We start from the raw sequence: 19584 nt of genomic DNA, 5'->3' as shown, positions 1-19584 counted from the left end.
ATGTGGATTTATTAACCACAATTTTCTGAACTACTATTGATATTTATTATCAAAATGGAAGCTAATTCAAATAGACTCCAGCTAAAACTAATATGGAATTGCTTTCACATGGCTGGAAGAATATTTATTCAACATCTCTCTCCATGTGCTTCAAACAAGCCTTAGACCAGCTAAGAACTAAACCATAAAATCTAAACAAATAAAACTGAAAAAGCATAAGTAGTAGATTCACAATAGCAGCAGATTCCAATAAAATATCACTTGAGTCTACAACAAAGCTAAATTTCCCCCAAAATGCTCACGGGAACAATATAGTCTAAACTGATGTCCTAAAACCAAAGTAGATCTGTCAAGCTTCGCTAGCGAGTTCTGTAATGAGGGCACCACTATTGAGAACACAATGTCCAACGTTTGACTGGTTCAAGAGGCAAGACTAAGATTTTGAGCAGGGCACCATCTGATCACCTACATGCGCATGGAAGTTCATATGGGAGGAAGTGTTCTCTGAGAACCTGGCCCCAGTCCCGTTTGGGCTTAAAAATTCAAAACCAACATGTTGAATTGTGCATAGAAACAAATTGGGAGCCAAGTAGATCTTTCAGCACAGGATTGTACAGTCGTAGTTGACCCACAGCAATAAATGGTCCATTCCATTCTGAAGCAGTTAGAGTTTCTAGGCCGTCTTCAAAGGCAGTCTCATATAAAACATGTTACAGTAGTCCAGTCTGGAAACTTAAAGGTACACAACAATAAAAACTGCATATTTTACAAATGAGATGTCTTAGTTTACAGTTTCCAAACTAATTAATACTAAAGCAACTGTGGTTGAGGTCAGTGATACATGTATTTATGGGTTTTTTTAAAGTGTGCAACTTTGCAGTAGCTAAAAATTATCAGGATATGATTTACCACATTTATTTGACTTACATTTAGTAGACACATGTCATCTTAATTTTGCATGCTGTATAAATATCTCTGATTTTTTTTAAATGGAAAATAATACTTGAAGACACTCTCCCTCTAACTTCCAAAAGTTCAGTGAGAGGTGAAAATGGACTCTTCTTACATAGAACCCTTCTTGCCTTCCACTGTTCATGCAGAGGTTTGCGGCAGGGGCATTGGCCATGATCCTGCTCCCCCAGCACACACCGACAGAATGTGAGAATGAATTACAACTTTATAACTGCCTAGTTTACTGTTATTGGATGCATTCATCATGTACTAGTTAATTGTATGAAATAATGTTTCTCCTTTTTTTAAAAAAAATAATAATTATAATCTTCTACAACGAAGTACAGAAGAGCAAAATTTTCTACTCCACATTAGTTAAGTGTAAGTGTGGCAGCAGATCCATGTTAGAAGTGATTAACTGATACAAAAGAGAGACTGCTAAAATTAAAGTCATTGACATTTAATGGAAAGAATAAATCTTAACCATTTCAAAACAGATAAGACTTAAAAGTAGTGTGCTCCTATTCAGTTATTTATTTATAATACTTTTATATCACTTCATATACTAAAATCTCTTAGCAGTACGCTTTAAAATGCAACATAGCAATATGGAAACAAGATAAAATCAATAATTTAAAACTTTAAGAACATTTAAAAACATTTCATCGTCATTATGATAAAATGGCAGGGCGGTGTCACAGGTCAGGAAAAGCCAATGCAACTGGGTGTGTTTTCAAGAGGCATTTAAAGCTTGCCACCATTTCTGTCTCTTGAACCACTTATGTTACTTGCTTTTGTTCATTTTAAGTTATACTTGCATTCTCTAGCCCCCATTTTTTTTGCTGATGCAGATTGAAATAGTAGACCAGTGCAACTGGCAGCTGTTGCCAGCCAGTCATTAATAGTCACTGCTTCAGCTGCTGTAGCTCGTCAAACAAACAGTGCCAGCCTTGGATCCCTTGGCAGTGGCTCTTCCTCCGTTAGGGTCAGTTTGGCAAAAGCCTCCCACCTGCAGTATAGCCCCACTATCATCTGTTTCTAGTGTCCGCTCATAAAACAAGATGTTGGGAAATGCAGGTATTTTTACCTCTTACATTTTAATGCATTTGTATAAAGGTTAATACTGCTACAAGTGACATGTTGAGCTCAGGCTACAAAATTCAGTTCCTGGAAACATCCATTTAAAAACCCTGGCAAATTCTTTTTGACAACCAGAGTGATGCAAGTTTTGAAAAAACATTAGCACTTCTAGCATTAAGCTTCTAAACACTAGTTTCTGGGGAGCATGGATGGAAGGGTGATGTGGCACTCTTTTCCTGCTTGTGGGTACCTCGTTGACAGCTGGTTGGCCACCATGTGGACAGAATGCTGGACTTGATTGACCCTTGGTCTGATCCAACATGGCTGCTCTTACATTCGCATAAAAGGTGCACAAGTAATTTCGTGTAGGATGGCACAGGGAGAGGCAGGGAGCCGGATGATGCTGTAGGAGACATTCACAGACCCACTGTGCTGTGTATTTGAATAGGTAGGAGACTTTGGGATGGGGATTGGAAGAGTGCCCTGTTGGTACCTTTGATGAGCATTTGTTGCACCTCTTCTATGAGTAGATAATTTCACAGTAGCCTAAAGAGTTGGAAGAAGGACAGGTTTAAATGGCTAGGCTGACTAAATTGCAAGTATATAATCTGGGTTGGTTTGTAGATCAGTCCATTTTTAATGCTTAGTATCTGCTGTCAGGGAAAAAAAATTTCCAACCCAATCCTATGATGGTTTACTATACATCCCACATAAGTGTGTGTAAGGCTGCAGTTTTAATAGATATAGATGCCTCCTTACAAAGGTGAGCTAATTTCTTACCGTACTAAGCACAGTTCTAAAATTGTTTGTGTAAGTATTGCCCTCTCTTCTCCCACTGCAAGTCCTTTACAGGTGACTGAGGAATTGAGTTATCTAATTTTGTATTTAGAATTTAGGAATTGAAACATATCCTCAGGAATTGCCTTCATATCCAAGGTTAGGCAGTGAAATGTGCACATTGCTGTTACTGTGATCCAATTTCTTCTAAAGGTGTAATACCATCCTTTCCTGTTTACTGAGAACATAAATGTTTTTTTCAAAACTTGTATAACTCTGGTGGTTAAGCATGCTGTCCTGTCATTGCGAAACAGAAGAGCTTTTTGCCAGTGCTGTATCTGAGAATCTTAAAGACAGATCTTATCCTAAGAGCAAAATTTATTTTGGATGTTGTTTTTATCAGCTGTCAGAGGTTGATCACATTGATGAAATGCTCGCAAGGCTTGAAGCTGGCAGGCTAATGCTCCTGCTGGACTTATGGGAAAATGCTTTTCACATTTGCAGTTTACTGTCTCAATGTTAAAATCAATTTTCAACACATCCAAAAGGGAAAAAGACTTGTCTGATAACTTAATAGTAAATATGCTTTCACTTAAGAATAGCATATTTTGAACAAATGTCATTTCATACATAATTGCTTCAATCAATGCTACATTTAGTTTAAAAACAACAAGACCAATATGTTTATGGAATTCTAGACTGAGCAGTAAGCCACAGCAAAAATCTTTAAACTTATGGCTGTCTTGCTGAGATCTTTGTTAGTTTAAAAACATAGGAACATAGGAAGAAGCCTTATTCTTAGTCAGACAAGTGGTTATTGTTGACACTGACTGGCAGCGTCTCTCTAGGGTTTCAGGCAGGTTTTTCCCCAGCCCTACCTGGAGATGCTGAGGATCGAACCTGAGACCTTCTTCATGCAAAGCATACATGAAATGCATGAGCTGTATCGCTGAGCTACGGCTCCCTGCCTTGATGATTTTACTCTTTAAAATCTGAGAAGACTTAGCTAGTGATATGTTGAACTGTACTAAAGAAAGTTGGGTGAAGTGAGGCACAATAATGAAATTAGCATTATTTTTGCTGTAATGTCTGATTTTAAAGTGTCAAAAGTTTAAATGACTGTACTGTGAACTCTTTCAAAAAGTCAAATAGGTAATATTAGAGAATTTAAACTCCTTGAGACTCTGTTTGGATGCCACGATAACACATGATGGGTTAAAGTAGCCATGATTGCTTATTTAACTTATCATGGGCTACTGTGTCGTCTGTTGGGAGTTTTTTTTTAAATCCACAATGGCTTATGTGGCCAAAATAACCCACTCTGACAACCCACAGTCTGCAGAATGGGTTGTTTAACCCATCATGGGTTATCTTGTGTGGCAATCACAGTGGGTTGTTTTGGTCTCCTACAGAGTTACTGCCAGTCTCCTTCAGTTTCCATGATCTGCCTAGCAACTGATTGTGCTTGCAGCCCCGCCCTAGCCCTTCCCGTGTTTTGGTTGGGTGGTGGCAGCTGTGCAGGGTTGTCATTTTGCCTTGTGTATATCTTTGCCTGGGGATGCTGTGTATGAAGTTTTGTCTCGCGCCTGCAAACTTTCATGAAGTTATGGCCACCCCCCCCCCTTTTGGCAAAAAAGTGCTTTTGGTTATGTGGCTTTGTCAGTGCACAGGGTTTTGAATGGGCCTTGTATGCATCCCTGCTAGGAGAGGCTGTGTAAGAAATTTGGTCATGATTTTGCAAACTTCCAAGTGTTTATTTGCACCATACCCTTTTTAGTGCACCCATGGTTTTCATTCCATTCTGCACAATTGAGCAGGGTTTTGGTGGTGCATCAAATGCCTCCCAACTAGGGGAGGCTGTGTATGAAGTTTGGTCTCAATCCTGCATACTTCCAGCACTTCAGAGCAACCATCTCCTTGTCGGGGTGATGCTGGAAGCACTGAATTAACCTTTCCCCGCTCATTGAGATATTGTGGAAGGTTAAAACAGGCTGCTGTGATGTTGACAATGGGTGAAACGGTGCCACTGCTGGGGCAGGAAGACTGGGGGCAAGGGGCTTATTTCTCTGTGTGTGTAAACAATAGTTTATTTTCAACATCATGGACGTTACAGCTTAAAGTGATGTCCGAACACAATCTAGAGATTGTGCATGGAGAATCTATGTTTACCAGCTTGATAATAAGTTTGAAGTTTGTTTAAGATTCCAGCTTGATACGACTTTATATTATTTACAAGTCAAGGGCATATGCAGCAGAACTTGTCACAGCCCTTTTTGAAACTATGGAAGAGAGACTAATTATAATGTACAGCTATAAAGAATTACACAATATCCAATTAATTAATAGATTCTACTCCTAACTACACCTGTAAAGAAATAGATAAAATATGCTAAATGTACTACCTTCTGCCAGCAGTCAACAATGAAAATTCTTTGTATGTTTTTGTTGGTCTATGTATTTTGTAAATTAATAATAATAATAATAATAATAAGATTCTGGCTTGAACCGAAACTGGTAAACATAGCTTCCCAATTGGGATATTAAGAGGAAATTACAGTTGTCTGAATACTTCCTGGTTTATCATAGTGCATGTAAAGGGAGGACAGAAGGGATGATATGTAAATGGAGCACATGGGCAAGAGGATTGTGCATATCTTGGCTTAATAAGCTCAGAAGCAAGAGTCAAAATGCAGCCATGGTGTGCTTTGTTTTGAGTGGTGTTGGACTAACTGATATGTCCTTAGTTTCTTCTCTGCAACCCAGGAGGAAAAGTATTAATTTATAGTCTTTGTGGCATTTTACACATGCAGGTAATGTTTGTCTTTAATATGTAATTTTGAGGTAATAATTAAATCTTTGGAGTTGAGCCGTTTTACAGCTTGAAATCAGGCAGGTAGTCCAATTCTGTGTGCTTACTCAGAAGTAAGTCCCACAGTTCAATGGGTTATAAAGGTAAGTGTGGCGAAAACTGCAGCCTATTTAGCTTACAAATTCTATTAATTTAGTATAAATAGGCTGTGAACCGAGTGCTCTCAGCTGAATTTATGAAAATTTTCATGCTGTTGCCATGAGGGCTATATGACTAATAATCTCGATTGCTGTTTTGAGGAGGCAGTGGAAGGTAGGGAGATTCAATCTCCCTGTGGCCTTTAATATTCCCTTTGCCACAGATGTCCCAATTCCTCTTCTCTTCCTTTCACCTGGAGGAGAGGGAACTGATGTGAAGTCATTACCTAGCAACAGCCCTGTGGTTCTTCCTACTGTTTCTAGATGTAACAAGCAGGAGTCCATTTTCTGTCTCCTTTGTATAATATGCTTCCTTGCTCTCCTCCTTGCTCTCAGGACTGACAAATGGGATATTACCTGGTCTTACATCTAATATAAGCAGCTAGGAAAAGTAAAGATTGATGTTAGTGTTTCAAACTGTTGACCTATTTCTGCCTAGATGAAAGATATTGCCTCATTGCCTCCAACTTCCTAGTATTCTGTTTTGATGCTGCTCAGCCGGAGAGTCTTTACATACAATCTGTATTATTATGGTAGGGCTGGCCCACTTGAAAGTAAGATTAATTGAAGTTGGTTGGACTTGAAAGCTACATGTTTAAACACTAGGGTGTAAGACTGCAGGCTTAGTTTACTGTTGTGTAAACAAGAAAATGCTGTGTTTTGAAATATGAATCAGTACTTCAAGGACAATTAAGAAGAATAAGTTTGCGCTTGGAACAGTCATTGGTATATTATTACTTCTGTGTTCAATTTGCTATACACAAATTGAAAGTATTATTTTTTCCTCATTGTTGCAGGTCATACTCGGAATTCTTGATGATGATATGCCCTTTAGAGGCAAATTGAAGTGGGGTGTGACAGAGCCAAGTAGCTCACTAAATAAGAGGCTATTTTTGCAGCTTGAAACACCTAAAAATAAGATGTACACTTTAAGCATTGGTATGCAAGGTTTAGTATTTTGGAGTTCAGTGTGTGTAATTGACTAGAGTGACAGTCATGGCAAGGCTACACACACACACACACACACACACACACACACACACACACACACACACACACGACCTTGCTCATGGCCACACCTTTTACTTCTCTTGGTCAATATATTGGATATTTAACTGCCCTTGAATTTCAGATGTAGTATTTGGCCAGAGGAACAAGAAAACTAATAAAGTAGAATAGGGTAGAGTGATTTGTTTTCTTTTCTCTCTCTCTTTTTGTCAGTATATGACTAGGTTGTAAACCCTTCAGATCCTAAAACTGCACACTGAAAAATGCAGCACCTTTTCACTGTAGTATTATGCAACTGATATCCTTCTTGTACCTCCTTCCCCCTTGCTTAGTTACTTAGATGAGCACGCTGAAGATACGTGATTGGGTCTATCACTTTTAGCCTTAAAAGCAGCTGTGGAAGGAGCAATGGCTCTGGGAAAAGAGCCCCGTTGGATGAGTTTGGCATACAGTTTTCCACAGTGGTCAATCAATAGATTTCTCCTGCTGTTGTTTCCTAGTGACTGGTGTTCAGGTATGACGCCTCTGATCTTGGAGGTAGCATATAGCCAACATGACTAGAAGCTATCGATAGCCTTATCCTCCACTAATTTGTAAAATTCCCTTTCAAAGCCATTCGATTTGGTGATCATCACCACTACTTGTAATGAATTATATAGTTCAATTGTGTGCAGTGTGGAGTACTATCTCCTTTTGTCTGTCTTGAATTTCTTACTATGCAGCTTCATTGAATGACACAAGTTTCTAGTATAAGAACAGAGGGAAGCAAATTCCTCTCCTTTTCCACATGATTCACTCTATCACACTCCTTACTTGTTTCCCCCTCTAAATTTAAAAATCCCCAAATGCATCTTTTCCTTGTAGGGAGTTGCTCCGCCTCCACCCACCTCCTTATCATTTTAGTTGCTCTATTCTATACTTATTCCAACTCAACAATATCCTTTTTGAGTGATCTCAGCTTTACCTAGTATTCCAAGTGTGGTCACACCATAGATTTGTATAAAAGCATTGAAATATTAGCAGTTTATTTTTGACACCTCATTTTCATTCATTTTAAAATAACCATAGAATTCACCTTTTTAACAGCAGCTACACACTGGGATGACATTTCATTGATCTGTTCACCATGATGTTTCCTGGTCAGTTACTTCCAGTTCAGAAGTCAGTGTATATGTGGTTAGGAATGTTTACCCCAAAGTGCATCACTTTACATGCACTTGTAGTGAACCTCATTTGGTACTTGATTACTTGTCTTCATCCACTTTGGAGACATCCTTGGCTTTCACTATCCTGAATAATTTGGTATAATCAGCACTCTCCACCAACTTTTGGTGATTTATGAACAAGTTAAAAAGCAGTGGTCCAATACAGATCTAGAGGAAACACACACCCTACCATTGTGAGAACTTCCCATTTATTTCTGTTCTTTGCTTCCTGATCTTTAACAACTTGCTGAGTCATAAGAGGACCCCTCTTCTTATCTCATGACTGCTATCTGTACGCCACCCTGAGATCCCTGTGATATAGGGCGGGATTTAAATGTTTTAATAACTTAAAAAATAAATGAAATTACTCAGGATCCTTTGATGAGGGACTTCATCAAAAGCCTTTTGAAAATCTAGTACCCAGTGTTATAAGCACTGACTCTGATCAGCATGCTGATTTACCAGGGTTCAGTAGACTCTTTACTTTGGAATAGAAATTCAAAGCACAAAATGGAAGAGATGCAACTCAATTTCACTGATTACAAGTATAATGCCTTGTCCCATAGGGCTACACTACAGTGCATTTGCCCAAGACTATCATATTATACACTTTAATTGCCTAGAAGGCCTGTACTACAAGAGGTAATGATGAAGTGATGATGGTTCACTGCAATCTAACTGTATACATTCAGCAAAGAGATTGCCCGTGCTTTCCAGTCTTCTGCTTCTGGCAAAAGCGAGATCTAAACCTTTTCTAGTCAGTTCAGGGCAAGGCTTTTCTGATGGAACAGGCAGACTGTCCTGAGATCAGTTGATCAAGGAATCTCTTCAAAGACCAAAGGTCTTAAGATAATTGTGTTGTTTTCTTACTTCCTTATTGTCTACCCTAATTTTTATACGATGTTCAGCAAAGCCAGTATATGGAGATGCAAGCCACTGCCTAGGTTAGAGAAGTTGAACCCCTAGTTTACAGGTCTAACATGGCTCCCAGTCCACGAGGGTTCCCTTTCCAGGTCCTGCCTCCCCACAGGATAGGATTCCCCAGTATTATCTCCGATTGGATTTTCTCGTTTGTGTGCTGCCCTCATGTGGATAGCAAATGGTGCCTAGAGGAGATGCCCAATTTGCCTGGCACATGGAGGAGCTTTGCTGTTAATGTCATCAGCAGTTGAATTATATATTTGTCTTATCAAATCAGCAGATGTTCATCCCCATGTAAGGCCTGATTGCCAATGAAAGCTTTTTGCGGCTCTGTGGGCACACAGCATTTTCTAGACAGTGCTGTCTTTACAGTCAGAACCTTATCTAGGCCTTCAGTATCTATTTGGATACTCTTAAATGCATGCTTGTTAGCACTCTCAAAGAATCAAATGTTAGTGAGACAGGACTGACCTTTGCAGAAGCCACCATGATTCTTCTTCAACGTGAGTTCTTCTGTAAAGATGATAATTTTATCTTTAATGTTTTCCAAAAATTTACCCAGAACAGACATTGAGGTAGCTTGTCTATAATTTTTTTAATCTTACATCTCCCTCTGTTTCATCATTACATTGTAAGCCTGGTGATAGGACCTAGATACTATTGGACCTAGATACCGTATTTCTTCGATTCTAAGATGCACTTTCTCCCCCCCATATAAACGTCTCTAAAAATGGGGTGCGTCTTAGAATCGCGGGTGCGTTTATTATTTCTTAGAATCAAAGCTTTTTTTCTGTTGGTACTGAAATTAGTGTGCGTCTCGATGGCGTCTTAGAATCGAAGAAATACGGTAGCCTAGATACTTGTATGGTACCTAGAATACTATAGGTTGTCTAGAAATAACAATGTGACCTCTTCATAATTTGAGTCTGTACATATTCTGTATACATTTACTTTATGTAAATGAGTTAATCCTTCCACAACTCAGCCATTCAGGTTTGAGTTGCTGATTTTGAATTATGCTATCACCTATTTAAAGAAGAGTGTAGAATATTTCTGCTGCTTATTATGTGTGCTAACGCATTTAGTCAGTCTAAGCAGCAGGATTATCCTTGGAGTTTGTCTCTGGTCTCAACTATAGATTTGAACGGCTTGTGAAATATTCTGAATGCCACAGAAGAAAACTATTCTGAGAGTAGAAGTTACTGCAGATTGTACATGCAGTCAGGCATCTAATCCATGTTGTATAGGCAGTGACTCCTTGTCAAGAGTTGCTGCTTTTCCAAGGCCCTCTGGGATTAGGGTGGTATTTATTGAAATATTGATCTGCAATGGTTGCATCAACACTGTTGGCAGAGGACAGTACTTTATACTGAAACAGGAAATCAAATTCCCTGAAAGAAATGTGTACTTCCTGGTTTTCACTTCAAAGTGTTTAACAGGGTTCACAGCTTGTATTTTTGAGGTGACTAGAATTGATTTGGAAGTAGTGCCAGTATCAAAGTCTGTGCTGTAGAATTGCATTTGTGCATCTTTGTAAATCTAAAACACATTGGTAGACCATATGTGAGTGTGTGTGGGGTGGTTGGTTGGGGTAAGGGCAGTGTATGACTGCATTGAAGCCAACCCATCTCTGCCTGAAGAGACTGTTTTAATCTGAATGTAAAGCAGTCCTCAACATATCACACAGGTACCTCTTCATCTGTCAGAAAAGTTTATGCGGTAAAACATGTTTGTTAAACCAGCAGACCTCACCCAGCCCTAAGACTATCCTTTAAATACAGACTTGCATTACCAGACTATGTATGCAGTCAGCATCTATCCCAGTTTTTAATGATTTATTATAAATGTAATGTGTGTATGTTCATATGCACAGAAAAAACCTAATGATGCACATCTTGTTTGTACTGCTTTACACTCTATACAACACACATTTTTCTCTTTCCTGACGACATCTTTCTCAGTAACATTAGCTCAGTGCCATCTAATCTATTCCCTCTCAAGCACACATTTTCTCCTCTATCATATTTTGCCTCTTCTCCGTTTCACTTCACTCTGGTCTCCTATATTCAGTTGCTCTTTGCTACAAGTTACTGTGCCTATTTATTAATCAACAGACTTGTGTTGTGCTAGTTTTCTACCCTCTTGGTATCTTTCACACAGGCAAACCACAATTTTGTACTTTAGCACCTGTGCCTCTGTGGTTTATCTTTGTGGTGTGGGAGTAGCGACTCTATGGCGCCAGCCCACCCCTATGCTGAAGAGGAAGCTGGACATACCAGGTGCAGCTGCCGCTGCCCAAAAATGACATTGCTGAGCATTGATGGACTGTCGCTAAGCAGAACCAGGGCTAGGATGACCTCTGAGCGGAAAAGGGCTCAGAGACACCATGAGAACTTGGCCAGGGAGCTGGTCTGGCTGAGAAGCAAGACTCTGGGAGCAGAGTGTTAAGTAGTTGTCAGGTGGGGACAGTGCAAGAGGGACGAGGGTAAAAGGAGGAGAAGAAGAGTGCGGCAAAGAGGCTGGGAGGCTGAGTGGAGCTGGCCACTTGAGTCAGGAGAAAAGACAGGAGGAGGCTCTTAAAAAGAGTTCTATACCTGGGCCATAGATTCCCATGGAGCATGGATGATGTGGAGCTGAAGGCATTCAGGCCCTTGAAAAAAATAGGGCTGACTTGAAGGATTACGTCAGGGTGTGGGGAAACAGAAGGAAGAAATAGCAAGGGAGAAAATAACACAGTAGGGCAAAGAGAACTGCTGACATTCTAAAAAGACCCTTTCCTGACAAACTGCAGCACTCTTGTGTTTGGGACTTTTTTTCCCTGTGTCAAGAGTAAGATGAAGACCTTTGGTGTAGAGCTGCCCCATGTCTAGAGACATGTCTTGCCTTTATCTTTTTTGCAGATGACTTCCGCGGTGCTACAGTTTGTATGTTCTTTCAGGACCATCCTTCGCTGCACTTGATCTCAGCCCGGGTTCAGCCTTAGCTCATGTGAGGGACCAATATAGAAGAGGATACTGCTGATTGTGTATAGGAGGCATGTCCGTCACCATTTAATTGCATAGCTGGAGCCTACCCCAACCAACAGGAGGACAATGCTTGCCTTATAAAAACCTAAGGGTGCTTCCAGACGAGGATTTTATTGTGTGATTGCACTGCCCACTCATGGAACTTTACAAAGGGCAAGATGACATCTTCCATTTGTAGCTCCTCTGGTTTTCCACTGCTGCTTCTGTCTTCTTTGTCTTGTCAGAAAAAAACTGTTAAGGAAGAAAACACAGAAAACCTGCAAAATGCCCTTTGATTGTTAGCACCGTCTGGAAGCGCCCCAAATGCCATGTAGGGAAGAAGAAAGATACACTTGAGTTACACTTCAGTTGAGGTGAAACACAGTTTCCCTGCTTTAATTTTACATACGGGGTTAACCTTATGGTGTGCCTCCAAATGCAGGAAGTGAGGGAGGTAGTTTGCGAATTTGCAGATTTCGTGGCAGGTTCCTTATTAAATCCTGTGTCTTGGTCACCTTTGCCTGGCCTAGCCCTCTATATTACCCAGGATGCCTAATACCATTAGGATAGGAGCAGGGTTCTCTGTTCAAGTCAGCAAGCAATGTCGGCTCAACATACCTGATTAGTTAAAACTGCACTTTTGTTTCCTTTCCTGTTTGAACGTTAAGAGTTCATCTACTTCTGATAGAAAAATGCTTCTGTCATGGACAGATAGAAAACTCGTTTTGGAATTGCACAATTCTTCCAAAATTAGGCTTCAGCAAGTGTATGTACCTTGTATACTGCTCCGAAATTTTTCAATGGGGAGCGGTATATAAATATTCTAAATGAATAAATAATAAATAAATAAATATGTACTTGCAGCATATTTGGCATCAGTTGATTCGTTATGGAGAGAGATACTTGAAGATGAACTGGTTCGAAGATTACAAACTCCTGCAGTTTTTATTGAAGGCTATTTACTGTTTTACTCTGTACAGCACCATGTACATTGATGGTGCTATATAAATAAATAATAATAATAATAATAAGTTGCAGTTTCCTTATACCATACGCATCTCCAACATGTATAATTAGTCTCAATGCAAGAAACTCTTTCAAAAATGTCAGAAACTGATTGTTTTGGAATGTCTTGAGCAAAGGATGCTTTGTATAAGTGGTATTTATGTTCAGCCATCAGTAGTGCTAGTCATGTCAAGGACACATTTGTGCTCTTCATGCATACAAAGCTGTATTTTACTTTATGGGCCAATGATAACAGTACTAGTGTCCCTGTTATCTGTTTTTGTTTTGTCTTGTCTCCTGAGCATTTTAGTGATAGTCTAAAAGAAGTAAGACTTGGATGTCAGAGGAATATTCAGACGGAATCTCTCGCTCCAGTGATATTCTTCTTATCCATTTTTAATGCTGCATCAGAACGTCACAGCTGTATCCTCAGTTGAGGGTGAATAGAATATGAAATGCAGTCTGTGACTAATCCCCTTGTGCTGTCACTGTTTATTAAGTCTGAGATGGATTGTGGTGTGCTTGCACTACTTTCCTGCATGTGACTGAAAGGTTAGGGTATTTTGTGACAAGAGGCTCAGAAGACATAGGTGCTGATTTCAGTAGGCCCTTTCTCCCTTTCTAGGAAAGCTTTAAAGATGGCAAGCTCATAAATAACCTGTTTTTTCAACTTTAAAAAAAATTGGGATCAGGGCTCTGTGATATTTGCCACAGCCTTGCCCTCCTGGGATGGGAGGGATTAGCGTTTCTTGACTACACTGAACTTGAGGCCCAGTGTGACTGTAGAGGGTAAGTTAGTTCTTGTTCTCCTTCCAGTCTCAGCTGAGGAACAGGATGAGTCATAACATTTGTGCTAGCCTTAGATGTCCAAAAAGCAATATGTTTCACTGTCTTGTCCCAAAGGCTCAGTGCAGCATCAAAACAAAGCAAAAAGGACAATATTTCCAAGAAAGATATCAATATCAACACTCCTACTGTAAGAGACTTACAAGATAGCACTGGGCCAATTGTATACATACGTAAATTTTATTTATTTATTTATTTAAGGATTTTTATGCCGCCATTCAGCCAAAAAAGGCTCTCACGGCGGCTTACAAAAGTATTTCTTGACAGTCCCTGCCCACAGGCTTACAATCTAAAAGACATGACACAAAAGGAAAGGGGATTGGGAGGAAGGAGGAGGAGGAGGGGGGAAAGGAAAGCAAATTCAGGCACTACAATCTTAGTTGCAAAGTTCAGCAGTTACAGTTGACAGCAGGAGGGAGGGGGCTCTCAGCTGAAGCTGGACCCAGGCACGGTGGAGAGGTGCCTGGCTGCTGCTTTCTCCCTCACTGGTGGCCTCTGCAGTTACAGTTGACAGCAGGAGGGAGGGGGCTCTCAGCTGGAGCTGGACCCAGGCACAGTGGAGAGGTGCCTGGCTGCTGCTTCCTCCCTCACTGGTGGCCTCTCCAGAGACAGTTGGTAGCAGGAGGGAGGGGGCTCTCAGCTGGAGCTGGATCCAGGCATGGTGGAGAGGTGCCTGGCTGCTGCTTCCTCCCTCACTGGTGGCCTCTGCAGAGACAGTTGGTAGCAGGAGGGAGGGGGCTTTCAGCTGGAGCTGGAGCCAGGCATGGTGGAGAGGTGCCTGGCTGCTGCTTCCTCCCTCACTGGTGGCCTCTCCAATAGTAAATCAATTATTTCTATTATAAATTTCACAAATAATTGGCCCAGTGCTATCTTGTAGATCTCTTACATCAATACAGCATCAGACACTCCAGGTGCCTGGAAAAACATGGAGGCATCCCAGGTACTTGAAACGCATGAGGACTGACTGCTGCTTTTTTAGTGTCTCTGATGTGGTCAGACTATGAGGGAGAGTCCCCGTTCTTCTGTAGGCTCAGGAGAAGGGTCTGCTGTGTTTTTGCCAGAGCAGAAGTTGATTCACCAGTAGTAGCATGGCAAGTGTATATTTGGACCTGGATTTAGGATCTAGCAAACATTTTCTTGTGTCCAAGCCTTGACTATATTTGATCAGCATGCATGCTCTTCTATCCCATTGGGAATAGTGAAGTTGAGAGGCCTAGGAAGGTTCATTTGTTGAGATGTCTTGGATATGTATATTTATATTAGCATGCATATATGATGATTTAGTGCGTTCACTTGCTTTTATTTTGGTTTAACCAATTCATATATCTCTTACACCTACGTTATCATAGACTCAGTTCAGAAGTTGCCACGCCTACTGATTTCAGAGCATTAATGGGATAGTCCTTGTGTTTCATCCCATTCCCACATGCAGATTCCCTCTTCCCCCTTCCTAGCTTTCGCTCATCAGTTGAACAGAGTGCTAACCGGAATGGCATCTGAACCATGCTTTGCAAATGCACTTCAAACCATAATTTGGAAACCAATTCATACAGTGCCAAGTGTAGTTTGCCTGATTCAGATATTATTACAGGCTGTAGTAAGGAAGGGAGCGAACAAACTAGTGACACGGTCTTGGTTTTGGAGGATTGCAACATGGTGCCTGATTTGAACCATATTTTCGTAGTTTGTAGCTGCCGCCTGTTTCTGGTATCCTCTAGAAACCACAACATTTACTCTGTACTATCCTATGTGTTTTCTTTTGTAAGCATGAAGTATAGTTACCCTGCTTCCTGTCTTTTCTAACCCAAACCATGCGTTATGAGTACTTAGAATTGGTGCTAGGGGGAAAAAGTGTTGTTTTTGCTACTAAACATGCACGGACACACAATGTAAGAAAATTATTTTGTGTGTGTCTGAGTGGTAAGATCACCCCCCACCCCAGCTTTCCATTTTGGGTTTTTCATCTTGGTTTATTGCAATCCTTGATGTAAAAGCATCCTCAGAAATCATAGCATATATACCTTTAAAAAAAGTGTAATGCAGGTCATGCCCTCCATAAATATGCAAGCTTTTGAGTTTGCAAGCCTTTCTTTCCGTTTATGTGGACTGTGACACAGGATTATGGTTGGAAAAGTGTGCAAGCGGCAAAGAAGTGTTTGGATTAGTAATTGGCTTCTTAGTGATGTGTGAAAACTTGCAAGTTTTTTTACTGTAATGAACATAACCTTGGATTTCTCAGCTATTTGTCAGTCCGTATGTTCCTGTGAAATAGTCTATTGGGAAAATGGAGTGCTGCTTGGAGAAGTCTCAGAATGGATTTATTTTTAAACAGCATTCAAAAGATGTTAGTTCTTGAATAGCAGCTTGTATTTGAGCCCGCACTATTGCCAGGGGAGAAGGCAAGGAAGAATAAGACTCAGTTTGCATGTAATGGGCTGTTGGGAGTGAGCAAGCATGCTGTCTCCTGCCCACTTGCTGCTTCATTTCTGTTTTTGAGAGGAAAGGTTTTCACCTATGGTTTGTTGTTTTAACCCATGATTTGTTGTTGAATCTTGGGTTGTTTACCAAAGTGTAATGAAGTGGAAGCTGCTAACGGGCAGCAGGCCGTGTGCTGTCTTGTGTGGCCCCAAATTACTATGGATCATTTAACCCATAGTTGGTCATGACATGCAAACCAGTCTAACTAAAAATAGAACAAGACCCAGAAAGTTTGTGTTGCAGTTTGCTTTAGTGTTAATAAGAGGCTTGGTTTTGTGCTGAGTTTCATCATGTTTGTGATGAAACAAAGCTGCTAAATATTTTGATTTAGGACGTATAGAACGTAAAGGAATTGAACTGATAAAAGATTTAAGAACAAATGTGTTCTACCTATAATGAGGAATTGTTGCCACTGAAAGACTGGCTTAGGTTTTTAAAAAGGAGCTGTTGGCTTCTGTGCACTCTAACCTTTGGGTGATGCATGCAAATTTTGACATGGCTTCTGTGGTTGAACTGCTTAGACTGACTTCATGATGCAAGTGCTTTAGACAGGGTACAGTGAAAACATCATATGACCTAGTTCACAGAATGTCAGTCTGATTAGGGGAGAAGTTGGTTTGTCTTGCTAATGATTTCTAATGTGTAAACATTAATGATGTGAAATATGTTCTTTTGACATCAGAAACTGATTGTAATTTGTTTTTCTTTCCATTCTAGGTTTTTGTGAAGACAGCACAGCGCGTGGTGTTGCGTGCAGGCTTTAGTCGTAGAAGAAAACCGTCTACCATGTGCTAGGATACGAATTTTGGATTCTTTCGCTTGTGTGTTTCTGGATTATAAAAAAGGAAACGGTGAAAATGGGGAGAAAGAAAATACAGATCACAAGAATAATGGATGAACGGAACAGACAGGTGAGAAATTATACCACCTTGGGAATATGCTTACTATACATTAATTTCTTTAAAAGTTCTGAGGATATCTCTTGTCTTGTAGCTGCAGCCAAGCCCTGCTCTTTCTCTAGACCTTTGCCCTGTGAGCCTAGCTTGGAAGTGTATGTTAAAGAATCTCATTAAGCATTGGCTACTAAATTCGCATGATATGACAGCCCACCACCATGGGTTATTTAACCTACGATGAAGTTCCGGGGTGTGTGGGGTGCATGCAGGTGCCATTTTGCAAATCTAATTGGGGTTGTGTTCTCTTAATATGGATCTCCAATATTCATATACACTTGTGTTTCTCCAACATCCTGGACAGAAACATTTTAATAATTTTGGGATTATTTATTATTTATTTTATTTATTGATTGCATTTTTTTTCCGCCCAATGGTGGTTCACTGTGATCATCCTTTTCAAAGGTGGTAGTCATAACTTTTACCTGCATCTTTCTCCTTCTTTTTAGTTTCTTGGTAATCATGTGCATAGTAATATTACCTGGAGACATTGGCTCTCTTTCTTTTTCTCAGCCTACTTTGAGAAAGTTTGATGATGTCTTTTACCATTTCAATCTCAGTGGTGGCAATTGTGTTATTTTCTTCCCCTTATATACATTTCCAAAATCCATGTTGCTGTAATACCTTTAGGCCAACCAAAAGATCACCAGAATATTGTACAACCTTTCCCATATCTCTTGATCAGGCAAGATGTTATAAAAGGCAGGTAGGGTATTACAGCAAGATGGATAGTCAACACGGCTGCCTTTTTATTTTTGATGACAGTTGGAGAATACCATATTTAGCCATTCTATAGCAGTACTCTACAATGGAGGAGGATTCTATACCGCCAGAAGCTCAGATTTTATTCTTTGAAGGTTCCTCCCCGCCAACGATTAGGTAATGTTACCCAAATTGACTTTTTACCTAGATCAGCATCTAAAATTATCTTATGCTTTGTTAATATAAAGACTGTCTAATTTTTCTTTGCGGTCTACTGGCAGAAGGAGCCTGTGTGCTTCAGCCAGGATGGAAAACACTTCTGAGAATAGCTGGATTTTATGTCCCCCAAAATGAAGTGTCCAGCATTCCCCTCCCCTCTTCTTTCCAGCATTACCTGGGAGCAGGACCTTCCTCTACTATCATATTATTTCCTGACCCGCAGACTCTTCCTCCCACACAACACCTTGGGACTAGTCTGAACTTGCAGACAATGTGACTTCATCTAGTCACCCTTTCCCCCCTCTCGGAATTTCCACCGTGCCTTTTATAACATCTTGCCTGATGAAGAGATCTGTGGATCTCAAAAGCTTGAATATTTTTTGTGATCTTCTGGTTGGCCTAAAAATAGCATTACACCACCAACATGGATTTTGGAAAATTCTTATGGTCTACATGGCCACCTTTCCTTTTTCTTGTTTTTGTTTTTTGTTCTCCTAAGTACAGTTTCTGAAGAAGGTAGATATACATTATTGTAATAAATAAATAATCGCATTTTGCCTCAAATAGCAAACTCCTCATTCCTTTTCATTTATAAAGTGTCTTCTAGACTATAAGAGCTGGTTTGTATGCCTCAAAGTTAGCCACTCTAACTAGCTTTGGCTATTGGGCGGTATAAAAATGTAATAAATAAATAAATAAATATTTTGCTTGTGTGGATTTGCCCTTATAGTCTGGAAAGACACTTCACAAATGAAAACATGGCTTATTTAAATTGTGGCTTGTTGGAGGAGGAAACCACCCTTCAGTAACCCTAGAACACTCTATGGGTTATTGGAGGGCTGCATGCCAGCTAGGTTCGGACGACAGAGCATGCTGTATCATAGTAGTGTTTATGGAAATCACACTACGTACCTGCCCAGCATGCACCACAATTTAAATAAGCTTATTTTGATTGTGAAAAACAGGTTTGCAGGTAGGGATTTTTTTTTCATTTTTATTGATCTGAAAGCCTCTTTGGCTTGAAGAGTGGGGTAGAAATGCCTTTCATTTAAAAATGCATGATTAATTTGTGGGGAAAAAACTGGATTTAATGGTACCTGGCTCCAAACACTACTCTGTCGATCAAGCAGATGTGGTTGTTTTTCCCTTCTGAAAAAATAAGGTACACATTTGAACTGTTAAAAACATAAATGGCAAAATAAAGCAAATCTGCTAGTGCATGCATGAGAGCTACTGGTTTCAATCTGGATTTTGTTATTCTTAAAGTAGATCCACTTACATTGCTTTAGTCCCATGTCCCATTTCATTTCATTTGATCTGCTACTCTAAACTATGAATAAATTTGGATCCATCCTACTGTACTGGTTGATAACGCTTTCATTTTCACAAAGGCTTCTGGCTATACCTGATTCAGTAAGACTATAAAAA

At 40.0% G+C, this 19584-nt stretch overlaps 1 protein-coding gene across 3 annotated transcripts in view; it reads left to right on the top strand.

Moving 5' to 3' along the window:
- The window catches only part of MEF2A (myocyte enhancer factor 2A), a 93868-nt gene that overhangs the window by 13178 nt on the left and 61106 nt on the right, over positions 1-19584 (top strand). For all 3 annotated transcript variants that reach the window (XM_063142162.1, XM_063142164.1, XM_063142161.1), the window contains exon 2: positions 17000-17193. In XM_063142162.1, the coding sequence (XP_062998232.1) occupies positions 17140-17193 (54 nt within the window). In that variant the 5' untranslated portion in view covers positions 17000-17139. The remainder of the gene's footprint in view (positions 1-16999; positions 17194-19584) is intronic.

Source organism: Elgaria multicarinata, chromosome 16, assembly GCF_023053635.1.
Source record: "Elgaria multicarinata webbii isolate HBS135686 ecotype San Diego chromosome 16, rElgMul1.1.pri, whole genome shotgun sequence".
NCBI classification, from domain to species: Eukaryota; Metazoa; Chordata; class Lepidosauria; order Squamata; family Anguidae; genus Elgaria; species Elgaria multicarinata.
This window is presented reverse-complemented; position numbering and strand designations above follow the sequence as displayed.